Consider the following 15087-nt stretch of genomic DNA (forward strand, 5'->3'; position numbering starts at 1 on the left):
CCCAGGCACCAGGCTGCCAAAACATGGACCCTGAAATAAGGTGGATTTTGCCATGGCAGCACAGTTCATGGCTCTCAATTCTAACAGTATCCTGTGGGAGAGCTGAGAAAGGTTTTTCCCTACCTTGATCCTTCTGCAACTCCTTGCAACCTTTAGCCCATTCTTGTAAAGCTGGTTGGCATCTGAAGGCCCACAGAGCAAGCAGAATAGTAAAGTATTCATTTAAAAGCTTCCCCCATATTGGAATAAAGCATATGAAAAAGCAGACAGCAAAATGTTCTAAAATCTGTTCTGAGAGAATCTGTAGAGACATCCTGAGAGAAAAGAACATTCTTTGCTGATTGTTTTTTTTTTGTTTGTTTTTTAAGACAGGGTCTTGCTCTGTCACCCAGGCAGAAGTGCAGTGGCACAATCACAGCTCACTGCAGCTTCCGCCTCCCTGGGCGCAAGTGATCCTCCCACCTCAGCCTCTAGAGTAGGTGGGACTACAGGCACACATCACCGTGTCTGGAGTTGGCTCCTGCTGGTGGGTTCGTGGTCTTGCTGACTTCAAGAATGGAGCCGCAGACCTTCACGGTGAGTGTTACAGCTCTTAAAGATGGCACAGACCCAAAGAGTGAGCGATAGCAGGGTTTATTGTGAAGAGCAAAAGGACAAAGCTTCCACAGTGTGGAAGGGGACCCGAGGTGGTTGCCGCTGTTGGCTGGGGTGGCCAGCTTTTATTCCCTTATTGGCCCCTCCCCACCATGTTCTGTTTCTGTCCTATCAGAGTGCCCTTTTTTCAATCCTCCCTGCGATTGGCTACTTTTAGGATCCTGCTAATTGGTGTGTTTTACAGAGCACTGATTGGTGCAGTTTACAACCCTCTTGCTAGCTACAGAGCGCTGATTGGTGCGTTTTACAGAGCGCTGATTGGTGCATTTTATAATCCTCTTGCTAGCTACAGAGCACTGATTGGTGCATTTTACAATCCTCTTGTAAGACAGAAAAGTTCTCCAAGTCCCCACTCGAACCAGGAAGTCCAGGTGGCTTCACCTCTCATCACCACGCCCAGATAATTTTTTTATTTTTGTAAAGACAAGGTTTCACCATGTTGCCCAGGCTGGTCTTGAACTCCTGAGCTCAAGTGATTCGCCCACCTCAGCTTCCCAAAGTGCCACCGCACCCGGCCCGCTGATCACTTAAACACTATCTTCTTTAGACAGAAATGTCAAATTTATGTCTATGCTGAAGTTAACAAAAAGTATGACTCACTCATTTCAATTTTTTATTAAAATACTTTTTTGTTAATAGGGACAACCAAAGAAAAATACACAATTTTATATGTTGTAGATCATATAAAATACAATAAACATAAACTCTTGGGAATGCAGAATAGATTTCAAAAATCTTAAAGAAGCTTTCATAAAAATAAACTTTAGAAATGTGGCTTATATTTACTGCATTTTTTCAGAAAACTTTCTTTTCTCCATTTTAATGCTACCCTAATTATAAATAATGGTTCAAATTTCTAACATCTTATCAATTTTGCTTTCTGGAATTTTAGAAATCACATGTCTAAATGAAGACCTCTTTTTTATACCACCCTACATAAACACAGAATAGATTTTATTTAAATTACCATTTGATTTGGCACCACTATTGTAAATACAGTTTTAGTAATAATTAAATGTTATGGGGGAAAAACTAACAGAAAAACCTGCTAACAAGCACAAGTCTTACTATAAGAAAGGATCTTTTATATATGGCTTTTATGATACCCACTGATTTAAAATCTAGTGCTTTTAAAATCTGGTTATAAAAAAAGTAATAACCTAATTTTTTATTAAAAAAGAAAAAAGAATTTTTACCAAAACTTCAATATAGAAGTGAATGTGCTTAGAATGGTAATAGAGGATCTAACTTTTAACCAGGCTATCAACTTCTTGAATATTTACTTTCAATTTGGAAAAATATTGTTATTCAGGACCTGAAATACATTATAAAACTGGAAATGGAATCTTTTAGGTGAATTCTTTCTTTCAACCCCTCATAAATCAGAAATAATAAGCCAAATTTGAAGACAAAAGATCATTACATTTAGGGATAGTTTCTAATGAAAGAAATCAAGGTAAGAAAAATCAATTAAAATAATGTGGTTTAAGAAATTATCCTCCTAATGTAGGGGGTGGGAAACAGATATTACATTTTAAAATTTAATGATGAAGACCTAAAAAATGATAAATGCAGTTTTAAAAAATTTGTTGTCATCATTAAGAAAACATTAGGCATGTTGCCAACACACACACAAACATCACACCACTCACAGTAGGAAATGAGTGAAAAACAGCAGAGTTGAACTTCAGCAGGAGGCTGCAGATTCCTTTCAGCTTTCTGTCTAAAGTTCCAGGATACTTTCAGCTCTACAGGTGCTCATGAAGAAGGGGAGCTAAATGTTTTCAAGGCACTTTTAAACGAGGCATTCTAGGTAAAAGGAAGAAAAGGAGACCCTAATGTTTTCCTACCAAAAAATATATCCATGAGCTAAATTTCAACTTTTTAAAAGGCTAAAATATCTTGAATATTCATTAGAGTTATTTGAAAGAGCAGAAAAGGTATTAAGACCTTAATTTATAACAGTTGATCATATTACAAATGATCTTTTAACTAACTACTATTCATATCATGAATAATACAAAATGTGTCCAAGATCATTATCTATTTTTATATACTAAAATATGTAGATGTATAAAGAGGTATTCCTAAAAAGTTGCTTGTAGTTCAAATATGCACTAGAGCAATTAGTAATTTTGTAAAATTGAGTCTGTAATGTAAATATTTATGTCTTAGATTCATGCTTAAAGATTGAGATTTTATTACTATGAAGTGCACATAGTATCTTTATTGAAACATTTATTGAAACATATAAAATGTTGACTAAATTCTGTAGTGTATTTGGAGTGAACATAATCTTGAATACGGATTTTAAAATTTCATAATCTTAACCTCCGACGATATGATTATACTTGTTTAAAAAGAACATTATATCCAGATATAAACAAATGAAATATTACAAAATATGAACGTAGATAGTTTTAAGTTTGTTTCCCATTATAATTCTCAGCATTTTCACCCTGCCCTGTTCATACGAGTCAATTCTCTTCTTCAATTCCTGTCCTATCACCCGTCTGCTGAAAAACACTGCTTTGTCTTGGCTAAGGCTGCACGAGTTCAGTCTCGCACCGGCTCAGCCTCCCCTTTCAGCGACACCATTTCCCTACCAGGGTACAAGCTGTTTCCTGGTGCTCTAGGTGGAGTCTGATTTGGCATTTGTTCCCCATCCCTAGTGCTCTTTAAGCTGGTACCTGAAGTCACAGAAATGCTTTTGCTTGCTAATTATTTACCCCAGCAGTGCATTTAAAGCAATTTCATAGGTACACCCTGAAAATCTTGGTAAAGATTCTTCATCACTGCCTATGTCAGCACTTTGGGCAGGGGAAATGGAAGAGAATAGGAAACTTTCTCTAAAGCTTTGTCAACACATGTATTATAGAATGGATTCTACTATGTAAGAGTTCTCAATTATAAAATATGGTAAGCATTTACCTTTTAAAACCAACATAAAAGGGATGAAATTAAGCTTTTTATGATGATATTTTTATGTTATCAGAGTGGTGTATCGAATATCTACTCTATTTATAAAATGGATAAAACAAGGCACAATGAGGAAAGATGTGCAACTATAAAAACTCAGTGTACTAAGAGTAGCACATGGAGAAATCATAATTCACATCAACATGCTTCTGCCAACACTTTCAAAGCAAAAACCTTTTGGAATGCTAGAGGAAAACCACATCAGGCTTCATGTTAAAAACCTCAGATCTTTCAAGGAATTCTCTGCGCACCTGCTTCTCATATGACCAAAGTTGTACATGTATTCAAAGGAAAGGGCTTATTGCTAGGGGACAATAAAATCAGTAAGAACAGTTATATAATTAAACACATCACTGGATATGTCATATTTTTAAAAGAAACTTATTCCAAAGTCTTTACAACTTAACTTACTGGGATTCTGACACAACCAACAGACTTAAGAATAACTTTTTATACCTATTATTTTACTAAGTTGCTTTGGTTTGCATTTGTCTTCTTTAAAACATGCAGTTCATACATTTGACAGTTTTACTACCATAGTCAATACATTCTGGACCAATGCACTCGCAGCAGGCATTATGAAACCAGCGATATTTGGATGCTCCCATGGACTCACAGGATATTTTACACTGATGTATGGACATGCAGTCATCAAAATAAACCACAGTACACATGTGTTCTGAAAAACAAAAATTTAAGATTTCAGGGCAAGAAAGAAGAAAAACAAAAAAAAAATGCTTTATTACCTAGTTGAATATTAACAGTCATTTATCTTAGTTCTCTTATTACTGGTCTGTATATGACAAAGATGAGGTACAGGAAAAAAGATCTTCATTTATTGATTATGTTGAGAAGGAAGTCAGATTCTCCCACTCCATCTGAAGAAGGCAAAGGGCTTCCTTAGCTTCTTTTATTAGATTTCAGGCTTTGATCGAAAGGTTGGATTACTGGGCTTAAAAACATTTGCTATGTTATACAGCCGTACTTTTAAACTGGGTATTTCCTTTTTTTTTTTTTTTTGAGATGGAGTCTCATTCTGTCACCCAGGCTGGAGTGCAGTGGTGCGATCTTGGCTCACTGTAGCCTCCGCCTCCCAGGTTCAAGTGATTCTCTGCCTCAGCCTCCCGAGTAGCTGGGATTACAGGCATGCACCACCACAGCTGGCTAATTTTTATATTTTTAGTAGAGGAATCAGAGAATCCACAGAACTAAGCAGAAAATGATAGATCCATATGTTAAAAACAGACAACAAATAGAACTGCAAATGCAGGCCAGGCATGGTAGCTCAAGCCTGTAATCCCAACACTTTGGGAGGCCGAGGCAGGTGGATCACCTGAGACCAGGAGTTTGCAACCAGCCTGGCTAACATGGCGAAACCCTGTCTCTACTAAAAATTCAAAAAATTAACCGGGCATGGTGGCGGGTGCCTGTAACCCCAGCTACTCGGGAGGCTGAGGCAGGAGAATCACTTGAACCTGGGAGGCGGAGGTTGCAGTGAGCTGAGATTGCACCATTGCACTCCAGCCTGGGCAACAAGAGTGAAACTCCATCTCAAAAAACAAACAAACAAACAAATGAACAGACAAACAAAAAAACTGCAAATGCAGGAGGAGCAGTAGAAAGAGGCTAACTCCATCTGGGGGAAGAGGTGCCCAGGAAAGACGTCACAGAGAAAAAACTTTAATTGTGTCTTGAAGACAGCTGGAGTTTCCAGGAATTAGCTTCTTGCTAATTGCTTCATAAATTTAAATAATCTTTGAGCAAAATTTATGAATTATTATTTAATATCTGTTATGTTGATTATTTACATTTTAATAATGGAGAAAATGATAGCAAAACATATTATTATTGCATTCCATATGTTTCTAATGTTTTCCAAAATCTAGCATTTGTTTTACAAAGTACTTTAACCTAAAAGGGAATAAGAAATCTTACACTGTCATTTAAAAGATGCTGTTTTGCCTTTTACTATTAATGTTCGAAGCTCACACTGTTTTCTGTTTTCTTGTTTTTTGTTTTTTTTTTTTTTTTTGAGATGGAGTTTTGCTCTAGTTGCCCAGGCTGGAGTGCAATGGTGTCATCTCGGCTCACTGCAACCTCCACCTCCTGGGCTCAAGCGATTCTCCTGCTTCAGCCTCCCAAGTAGCTGGGATTACAGGCATGCGCTACCACGCCCAGCTAATTTTGTATTTCTAGTAGAGACGAGGTTTCTCATGTTGGTCAGGCTGGTCTCGAACTCCCGACCTCAGGTGATGTGCCCGCCTCAGCCTCCCAAAGTGCTGGGATTACAGGTGTGAGCCACCGCACCCGGCCCACACTGTTTTATATAGGTAGGAATGTAACGGAGGGCACAACTAATAGTCAAGTAAGAGTACAAATTATACTATTTATACAAAATTCACCTCATGTTTTAAGAAATAATTGCAATTTTCATAAGTGCTTTATGCTTCTACAGTAAAATTATATGGTGCCTTTTATCATATTTTATAAATATGGTGATATTTATCAAAAAATATCAAAGATTTTATAAAAGTCACATGCTCTTTACATTCCAAAATTATGATATGACCTATCTTCACTAATAAATGCTCTTAAATATGCTTCTGTAATTTGTATAAGTTATTTTCTCATTTAATTCCTTTTCTGACCAACAGTACCCATTTGCAGAGAACTAGCTGGGGTTAGTTTATGCCTGGAAATGAGATGTCTGGAATACCAACTTGCTTATAAAGAAATTTAGCTAATGACTTTGGCATCATTTTGGTACGGGTGCTATTATAAAAATCTGACTTCATGGGATACTCTGAATGTTACCTGACAAATGAGCAATATTTTATTAGAGAAGCAGCATTGTTGCTATCTTATGAACAGAATAAAGCCTAACACAAATAAATACCAGAATTAGGAACAATTATCTATTTTCCAATACAGTACAGCCTCTGCTGCCAGGAGTATGGAGGAATTTTGACAATATGCTGACATGCCTCTTTTTTTTTTGGTGAGACGGAGTCTTGCTCTGCCACTCAGGCTGGAGTGCAGTGGTGCGATCTCGGTTCACAGCAACCTCCGACTCTCAGCTTCAAGCAATTCTCCTGCCTCAGCCTCCCTCGTAGCTGGACTACAGGCGCCTGCCACCACAGCCGGCTAATTTTTGTATTCTTAGTAGAGACGGGGTTTCACTATGTTGGAGGCTGGTCTTGCTTGAACTCTTGACCTCGTGATCCACCTGCCTTGGCCTCCCAAAGTGCTGGGATTACAGGCGTGAGCCACCACGCCCGGCCGACGTGCCTCTTTATCTACTCAAGGATCAGAGATATTTTTTTTTCTCTTATCCTTCTAGTATGTGCCTCTAGATATGATAGGATCAGGGTTATTGAGTCTAGAATTTATGTGAGATGATACAAATTCAAAACCAAAAAGCTGCTCCAAAAGATGGTCTTATATAGGTTTTATAGATTACATGGACAGACCACATGAGGGGGTGGAATGGAAAAAGTCAACTGTTGGCAGTTACCTTTGTCACTGGAATAAGGCGCGTGAACATTATTGCTGGGAACAGACACATTCTGGTGGTGTGGCTGGTTCACAGTTTCTAAAAATGAAACCAGATTCTCATGATGTGAAAGTTCTTCTGCAACAGGGAAAGAAACGATGTTCCAATTCAACTGAGTATCTCCTTCTGTGAGTGCCCGGAAGAGAGAAGGGATCGGTTCATGCAGCTCCTCCACTGTGCTCTTTGAAGTTGGAGGTGTGTCACTATAATTTCGAGGATTACACATACCTGGGTTAGGGGTAATATCATAAGATTTTGTTAGTTACTGCCTTGCAATCAGAGCTACAACACATTAAAATTATGTAACTTCTAGGATTACACGTAGATATTTTCCTAGCTTTTTTTTTTTTTTGCTGGGTGAGCCTAAATGATGATATTCTACCCTAGTAGCTTCAAGCATACTGAATGCTCAGATCTTGTTTTTTAAATACCTAATAGGAACCAGAGCTCCTTGGAGAAAAGACTGATTTGAAGGCTGGGTCAGGAAAGTACAAAATGAGCCAGGAACACATTTGTGCCAGAAAGTAAGGAAGTGCACCATGAATGATGGGACATGCTGAAGAGACACAGGAGGCCAACTGAAGGGGCTCCTACTGGCTAATAGACAATTTGAGCATTAAAATAATAATAAGCTGAGTGCAGTGGCTCACGCCTATAATCCCAGCACTTTGGGAGACCAAGGTGGGAGGATCACTTCAGCCCAGGAGTTTGATACCAGCTTAGGCAACATAGCAAAACATCATTTCTACAAAAAATAAAAAATATTAGCTGGGTGTGGTGGTGCATGCCTGTAGTCCCAGCTACTTGGGAGGCTGAGGCGGGAGGATTTCTTGAGCCCAGGAGATAAGGCTGCAGTAAGCTATCACTGTACCACTGGACTCTAGCCTGGGCAACCCCATGTCAATCAATCAATCAACAAAAATGGATTACCATCTTGTAAACAAAACAAGAATCAATGAGTTCTCATATATAAATAAATACAAGAGAAGGGAATGATATTCCTTACCAACTGATAAATGTAGAAGAAAGGAAACAGAAAATCACCATTTGGCACTATCACATGGGTTTGATTCGGATGGGATTGGTCAACGGATATTAAGTCTGATGGGTGACTGTTAGATAAGAACATACTGATGTATTGTTGGAAAGCTCTCCACAAAATACTAATCACTTACAAAAGGTCATTAATAATGACCTTAATGTGGAGAAGTCTGGCGGGCACCAATATGATCAGAAGATCAAAGTTAACATCACCAGTGATGGGAGATGGTGATGTTGCCAAGAATGTGTGACATAAGTCTGGTCACAAGTAAACATCAGGTACATCAAAGCTGAGGGAAATCCTGTATAATCAAGGTCTGTACTCTTCAACACTGTCAAGAGAAAGACTAAAGGACTGTTTCAGATTGAATGAGTCTGAAGAAACATAACTACTAAACGCATCACATATTCCTGGATAGGATACTGGGCCAGAAAGAAAGAAGAGGTACCATTGGGACAGCTGGTGACACTGAATGGGGTTTGTGGATTGGGTGGCAATGTTATATTGATATTGGCTTCCTGATTTGGAGGGCTGTAGGCCAATTTTTAGGAGAATATCTTTGTTGTTTGAAAATATAGACTGGAGTGTTTAGTGGTAATGGGACATTGTAAAGCTTGCTTTGCAAAGATTCAAAAAAACACGAATGATCATGTGTGTGCGTGCGTGTGTGTGCATGCATGCATGTGTGTGTGTGTCTGTAGGGAGAGGAAGGGTATTGAGCAATGAAGCAAATGCAATGATAAAATGTTTTTGTAGATTGACATAATAATTATACTTATGACTTACAGTGATGATTCAATACAATCATGAATAATGATCAGATCTGGGTAATTAACACATCCATCATCTCAAACATTTTTGTGTTGGAATAGTCAATATCCTCCTTCTAGCTATTTGAAATGTATAATACATTATTGTTAACTATAGTCATCCTATAGAACTACAGAACACTAGAGAACTCATTCCTCCTATCTAGCTGTAATCTTATATCCTTTAACAAATATCTCTCTATCCTCCTGTTCCCCCTAACCTCCTATCCTTCTCAGCCTCTACCATCCTCCGTTCTACTTTTTACTTGCATGGAATGAACTCTTTTGTAACTTCCACATATGAGTGAGAACGAGAGCATGTGGTGTTTAACTTTCTGTTCCTGGCTTATTTCACTTAACATAATGTCCTCCAGTTCCATCTATGTTGGCATGAATGACAGAATTTCATGCTTTTTTGTGGATGAATAGCATTCCATTGAGTATAAATACCACATTTTCTTTATGCATTTATCTGTTGTTGGACACCTAGGTTGACTCCACATTTTGGCAATTGTGAATACTGCTGCAATAAACACAGAGGTGCAGATGTCTCTTCGATATACTGATTTCCCTTCCTTAGGATAAATGTATAGTAATGGGATTGCTGGATATGGTAGTTCTTTTTGTGGTTTTTTGAGGATGCTCCATACTGTTTTCCATAGTGGTTGTATTAATAACTGGGGAATCTGAGTGAGGGAAAATATAAATCTTTTTATCCTTCTGGCAAATTTCTCTATATTTGAGATGATTTCAAAATGAATTATTAAAAAATAATTTTAAGTCAGACATCATGGCTCATGCCTTTAATCCCAGAACTTTGAGATGCAGAGGTGAGAGGACTGCTTCAGGCTAGAAGTTCAAGACCAGCCGGGACAATATAGTGAGACTCTGTCTTTACCAAAACAAACAAACAAAAAAATTAGCTGAGCATGATGATGCGTGCTTGTAGTCCCAGCTACTCAGGAGGCTGAAGTGGGAGGATCACTTGAGCCCTGGAATTCAAGGTTGCAGTGAACTATGACTGTGTCACTGCACTCCAGACTGGGTGACAGAGTGAGACTCAGTCTCTAAAAAAAATAAATAGATGAAAATAAAAATATTTTTAAAAGGAGAAAAATGGCAGGAGAGAATCAGAGACAGAGTATAGAAAACTTTTTCAATGAGTTTTGCTATAAAGGGGCAAGCTGACACAGTGTTTAATCAGCCCCAGCCTTCAAGCTGTCCCAGCTGACACCAAGTGGATCAGAGAGGAGGTATCCCCACAAAACTCAGCCCCAAATGCAGATTTGGGAGCTAAGGAAATGATTCTTGTTCTTTTAAGCCACTATGTTTTGGTGTAGCTTGTTTAGTAGCAATAGTTACTGGAACAGAACCCTCTGGGTTTCTTTTTGTGAGCATTATATAAGCATACCTTATTTTATTGCGCTATATTTTACTGGACTTCATAGATGCTGTGTGTTTTATAAATTAAAGGTTTTTAACAACCCTGCACTGAGCAAGTCTATCAGTGCAATTTTCCCAATAGCATGAGCTCACTTTGTGTCTCTCTGTCACATTTTGGTAATTCTTGCAATATTTCAAACATTTCATTATTATTATAACTGTTATGGTGATCTGTGATTACTAATCTTTGATGTTACTATTTTAATTGTCTTGCGGCAGCAGGAAGTGCCTCCATATGCAAGCTCAATTGATAACTGTTGTGGTTGTATTCTGACTGCGCCACCAACTGGTCATTCTCCTGTATCTCTCCCTCTCTTTTGGCCTCCTTTTCCCTGAGACACAGCAATATTGAAATAAGACCAATTAGTAACCCTACTATGGTCTCCAAGTGTTCATGTCTCTCACTTTAAATTTAAAAAGTTAGAAGTGTCTGTCTGCTCTCTTTCACAGTAAACAAACAAACAAATAACCCAGTATTTTTTAAGCCAAAAAAAAAAGAAAAAGAAGAAGAAAGCTTAGTGAAGATGGCATGTTGAAAGCTAACACAGGCCAAAAGCTAAGCCACTTGTGCCAAACAGCCTAGTTGGGAATGCAAGGGAAAAGTTCTTGAAGGAAAGGAAAAGTGTTACTCTGAACACATGAATGCTAAGAAAGTGAAACAGCCTTATTGCTGATATGGAGAAAGTTTGAGTGGTCTGGATAGATCAAACCAGCCAAAATATTCCCTTAAAGTTCAATCCAGAGCAAGGCCCTCTCTTCAATTATGTGAAGGCTGAGAGAGGTAAGGAAGCTATAGAAGAAAAGTCTGAAGCTGGCAGAGATTGGTTCATGAGGTTTAAGGAAAGAAGCCATCTCTATAACATAAAAGTGCAAAGAGAAGCAGCAAGTGCGGATGTACAAACTGCAGCAGGTTATTCAGAAGATCTAGCTAAGTCATTGGTAAAGGTGGCTACACCAAACAACAGATTTTCAATGTAGATGAAACAACCTTCCATTGCAATACGATGCTATCTAGGACTTTCCTAGCTAGAAAGAAGTCAATGCCTGGTTTCAAAAGCTTCAAAGAACAGGCTGACTACGTCGTTGGGGGCTAATGCAGCTGGTAACTTTGGGTTGAAGCCAATGCTAATTTACCATTCCAAAAACCCTAGGGCATCCATAAGATTTATGCTAAATCTACCCTGCCTGTACCCTAGAAATGGAACAACAAAGCCTGGATGACAGCACATTTGTTTATAGCATGGTTTACTAAATATTTTTAAGTCTACTGTTGAGACCTACTTTTCAGAAAAAATGATTCCTTTCAAATATTACTGCTCACTGACAATGTACCTGGTCACCCAAGAGCTCTGATGAAGACGTACAAGGGGATTAATGTTGCTTTCATTCCTGCTAACACAGCAGCTGTTCTGAAACCCAAGGTTGAGGGAGTCATTTCAACTTGCAAGTCTTATTGTCTCAGAAATATATCTTGTAAGGTTATAGCTGCCATAGATAATGATTCCTCTGACGGATCTGGGCAAACTAAATTGAAAGCCTTCTGGAAAGGATTCACCATTCTAGATGCCATTAGGAACATTCATGATTCATGGGAGGATGTTAAACTATCAACATTATCAGGAGTTTAGAAGAGAAGTTGAGTACAACATTCATGGATGACTTTGAGGGGTTCAAGACTTCAGTGGAGAAATTACTGAAAATGTAGTGGAAATAGCAAGAGAACTAGAATTAGAAGCGGAGCCTGAGGATGTGACTGAATTATTGCAATCTCATTATAAAACTTGAACAAATGAGGAGTTGCTTCTTATGGATGAGCAAAGGAAGTGTTTCTTGAGATGGAAGCTACTCCTAGTGAAAATGCTATAAACATTGTTGAAATGACCACAAAGGATATAGAATATTATGTAAACCTAGTTGTTAAAGCAGTGCAGGGTTTCAGGATTGACTCCAATTTTTTATTTTTATTTATTGAGAGAGAGTCTTACTCTATCACCCAAGCTGGAGTATAGTGGCACAATCATAACTCACCGCAGCATTGAACTCTTGGACTCAAGTGGATCCTCCCACCTCAGCCTCCCAAGTAGCTAGGTCTAGAGGTGTGCACCACCACGCCAGCTAATTTTTTCCATTTTTTGTAGAGATGGGGTCTCACTATGATGTCCAGGCTTGTCTCAAACTCCTGGCCTGAAGCTATCCTCCTGCCTCAGATTTCCAAAACTCTGGGTTTATAGACATGAGCCACTGCACCCGGCCTAATTTGGAAAGAAGTTCTACTGTGGGTAAAATACTATCAGATAGCATGACATGTAACAGAGAACTATTTCATGAAAGGAAGAGTCAACTGATGCAGCAAACTTCAGTGTTGTCATATTTTAAGAAACTGCCAGCCAGTGTGATGGCTCATGCCTGTAATCTCAGCACTTTGGGGGACTAAGGCTGGAGGATTGCTTGAGGCCAGGAAATTGAGACCAGTCTAGGCAACATAGTGAGACTCCATCTCTATTTAAAAAAAGAAGAAAGAAGTCTGGGCGCAGTGGCTCATACCTGTAATCCCAGCACTTTGGGAGGCCGAGGGGGGCGGATCACGAGATCAGAAGATCGAGACCATCCTGGCTAACATGGTGAAACCCCGTCTCTACTAAAAATACAAAAAATTAGCCGGGCATGATGGTGGGCACCTGTAGTCCCAGCTACTCAGGAGGCTGAGGCAGAAGAATGGTGTGAACCTGGGAGGCAGAGGTTGCAGTGAACCGAGATCGCGCCACTGCACTCCAGCCTGGACGACAGAGCGAGACTCTATCTCAAAAAAAAAAAAAGAAGAAGAAATAAACTGTCACAGACACTCCAACCTTCAGCAACCACCAGCCTGATCAATTAGCAGCCATCAAGATCTAGGCAAGAGCCTCCACCAGCAAAAAGATTACAACTGCCTGAAGGCTTAGATGATTTTTTGCATTTTTTAACAATAAAGTATTTTGTATTTAAGGTATGTATTTTTTAAGACATAATAAAATTGCACACTTAATAAACTACAGTGTAGTGTAAAATAACCTTTAGATGCACTGGGAAACCAAAGTATTTGCGTGACTCACTTTATTGGGACCTTCGCTTTACTGCGGTGATCTGGAACCAAATCAGCAATATTTCCGTGGGGTATGGCTATACTTTTGAAAGCTAAATTATGTTTCATTTTTGTTTCGCATCTATTAGGTGTAAGATGGAGTTTCACTTCTTCCTCAGATTAAAAGTGTAAAAAGTTAAACCAAATTTATAAATTCCTGTTTTTATAAATTCAGGGAGGAGAAAAAAAGCCATCTATTTCCTCATTTTGTTAGTTTAAGGATCATGGCAAGAGCTGAGGAGAACAAAGTTGTGTGGGCTCTTCATCACATTTTTCAATACAGCTGAACTTGAATAACTTAGGTTGTATGACAGGATCATGGATTAAATGATCAAATCTGATCCCTTTATTCATAAAAAGAAGAAATAGGTGCAGATAAGTCAAATGACTTGTCCAATATTATGTCATCTAGGATCAGAGCCAAGATCATGATGTAGCCTCCTGATTTCATGTCTACTACTCTTTCTAATAACTACATCTGTACATAATCTTTAAGTGGTATCAAAAAGCAAATAATACTTAGAATGCTCATATTATACAACTATACATAATATAGTCTTCTGCCAAATTTATAAATAAAAATTAGTGGCCGGGTGCAGTGGTTCACACCTGTAATCTCAGCACTTTGGGAGGCTGAGGCAGGCGCATCACCTGAGGTCAGGAGTTCGAGACCAGCCTGACCAACATGGAGAAACTCTGTCTCTACTAAAAATACAAAATTAGCCTGGCATGGTGGCGCATGCCTGCAATTCCAGCTACTCAGGAGGCTGAGGCAGGAGAATTGCTTGAACCCGGGAGGTGGAGGTTGCAGTGAGCCAAGATTGTACCACTGCACTCCAGCCTGGGCAACAAGAGTGAAACTCCATCTCAAAAACAAACAAACAAACAAACAAGAAGCCAAAAAACACACAAAAAAATTAGTAAATAGAGTTGAAGGTAAACAACTGAGTTCAAACGTTATAAAAGCTAAATTTAACATCTACTGAAGACTTTAAAGAAATTTCAGCCAGGCATGGTGACACACATCTATAGTCCCAGCCACTTGGGAGGCTGAGGCAAGAAGACTGACAGAGCCCAAAAGTTCCAGGCCAGCCTGGGTAACTTGTGAGACCCTGTCTCTAAAAAACAAACAAATAAATAAATGAAACTTCAGTGCTCATTATCAGAGATTTCATTATATCAAAACAATTTGGGGGGAGTTTTGTGCATTTAACAAATTTAGGACAAAAACATTCGTAATGTAAATCTCAATATACTGCACTAAAACTAGTAAACCTGATGTCCCTGATTTGCTGATAAAGATACTAAGGTTTTTTCCACTTTCCCTAGCCAACTTCTCCAAATTCTATATTGACAAACTTGATAACCATATTCTGTAGCAAATTCACAATGCAGCCTTGTCTCATACATTGATTCTAAAAGTTAAAAACCAGTAAAAGTAGTTATCTTAACATAATCCTATGAAAATTGTTTATGACAGAACAAG

At 38.6% G+C, this 15087-nt stretch overlaps 1 protein-coding gene across 2 annotated transcripts in view; it reads right to left on the reverse strand.

Annotated features, from left to right (window-relative positions):
• Positions 1 to 1254: 1254 nt before the first annotated feature.
• The window catches only part of TWSG1 (twisted gastrulation BMP signaling modulator 1), a 67357-nt gene continuing 53524 nt past the window's right edge, over positions 1255 to 15087 (reverse strand). The window contains exons 4-6 of one of the 2 annotated variants that reach the window (XM_054460966.2): positions 7148 to 7414; positions 4090 to 4312; positions 1255 to 2463 (exon numbers count right to left, since the gene is read on the reverse strand). In XM_054460966.2, coding sequence (XP_054316941.1) covers positions 4131 to 4312; positions 7148 to 7414 — 449 coding nt within the window. In that variant the 3' untranslated portion in view covers positions 1255 to 2463; positions 4090 to 4130. Of the gene's footprint in view, positions 4313 to 7147; positions 7415 to 15087 lie in introns of both variants that reach the window. The other variant, XM_063653904.1, reaches the window with a different exon arrangement.

Source organism: Pongo pygmaeus, chromosome 17 (assembly GCF_028885625.2).
Source record: "Pongo pygmaeus isolate AG05252 chromosome 17, NHGRI_mPonPyg2-v2.0_pri, whole genome shotgun sequence".
Taxonomy (NCBI): Eukaryota; Metazoa; Chordata; class Mammalia; order Primates; family Hominidae; genus Pongo; species Pongo pygmaeus.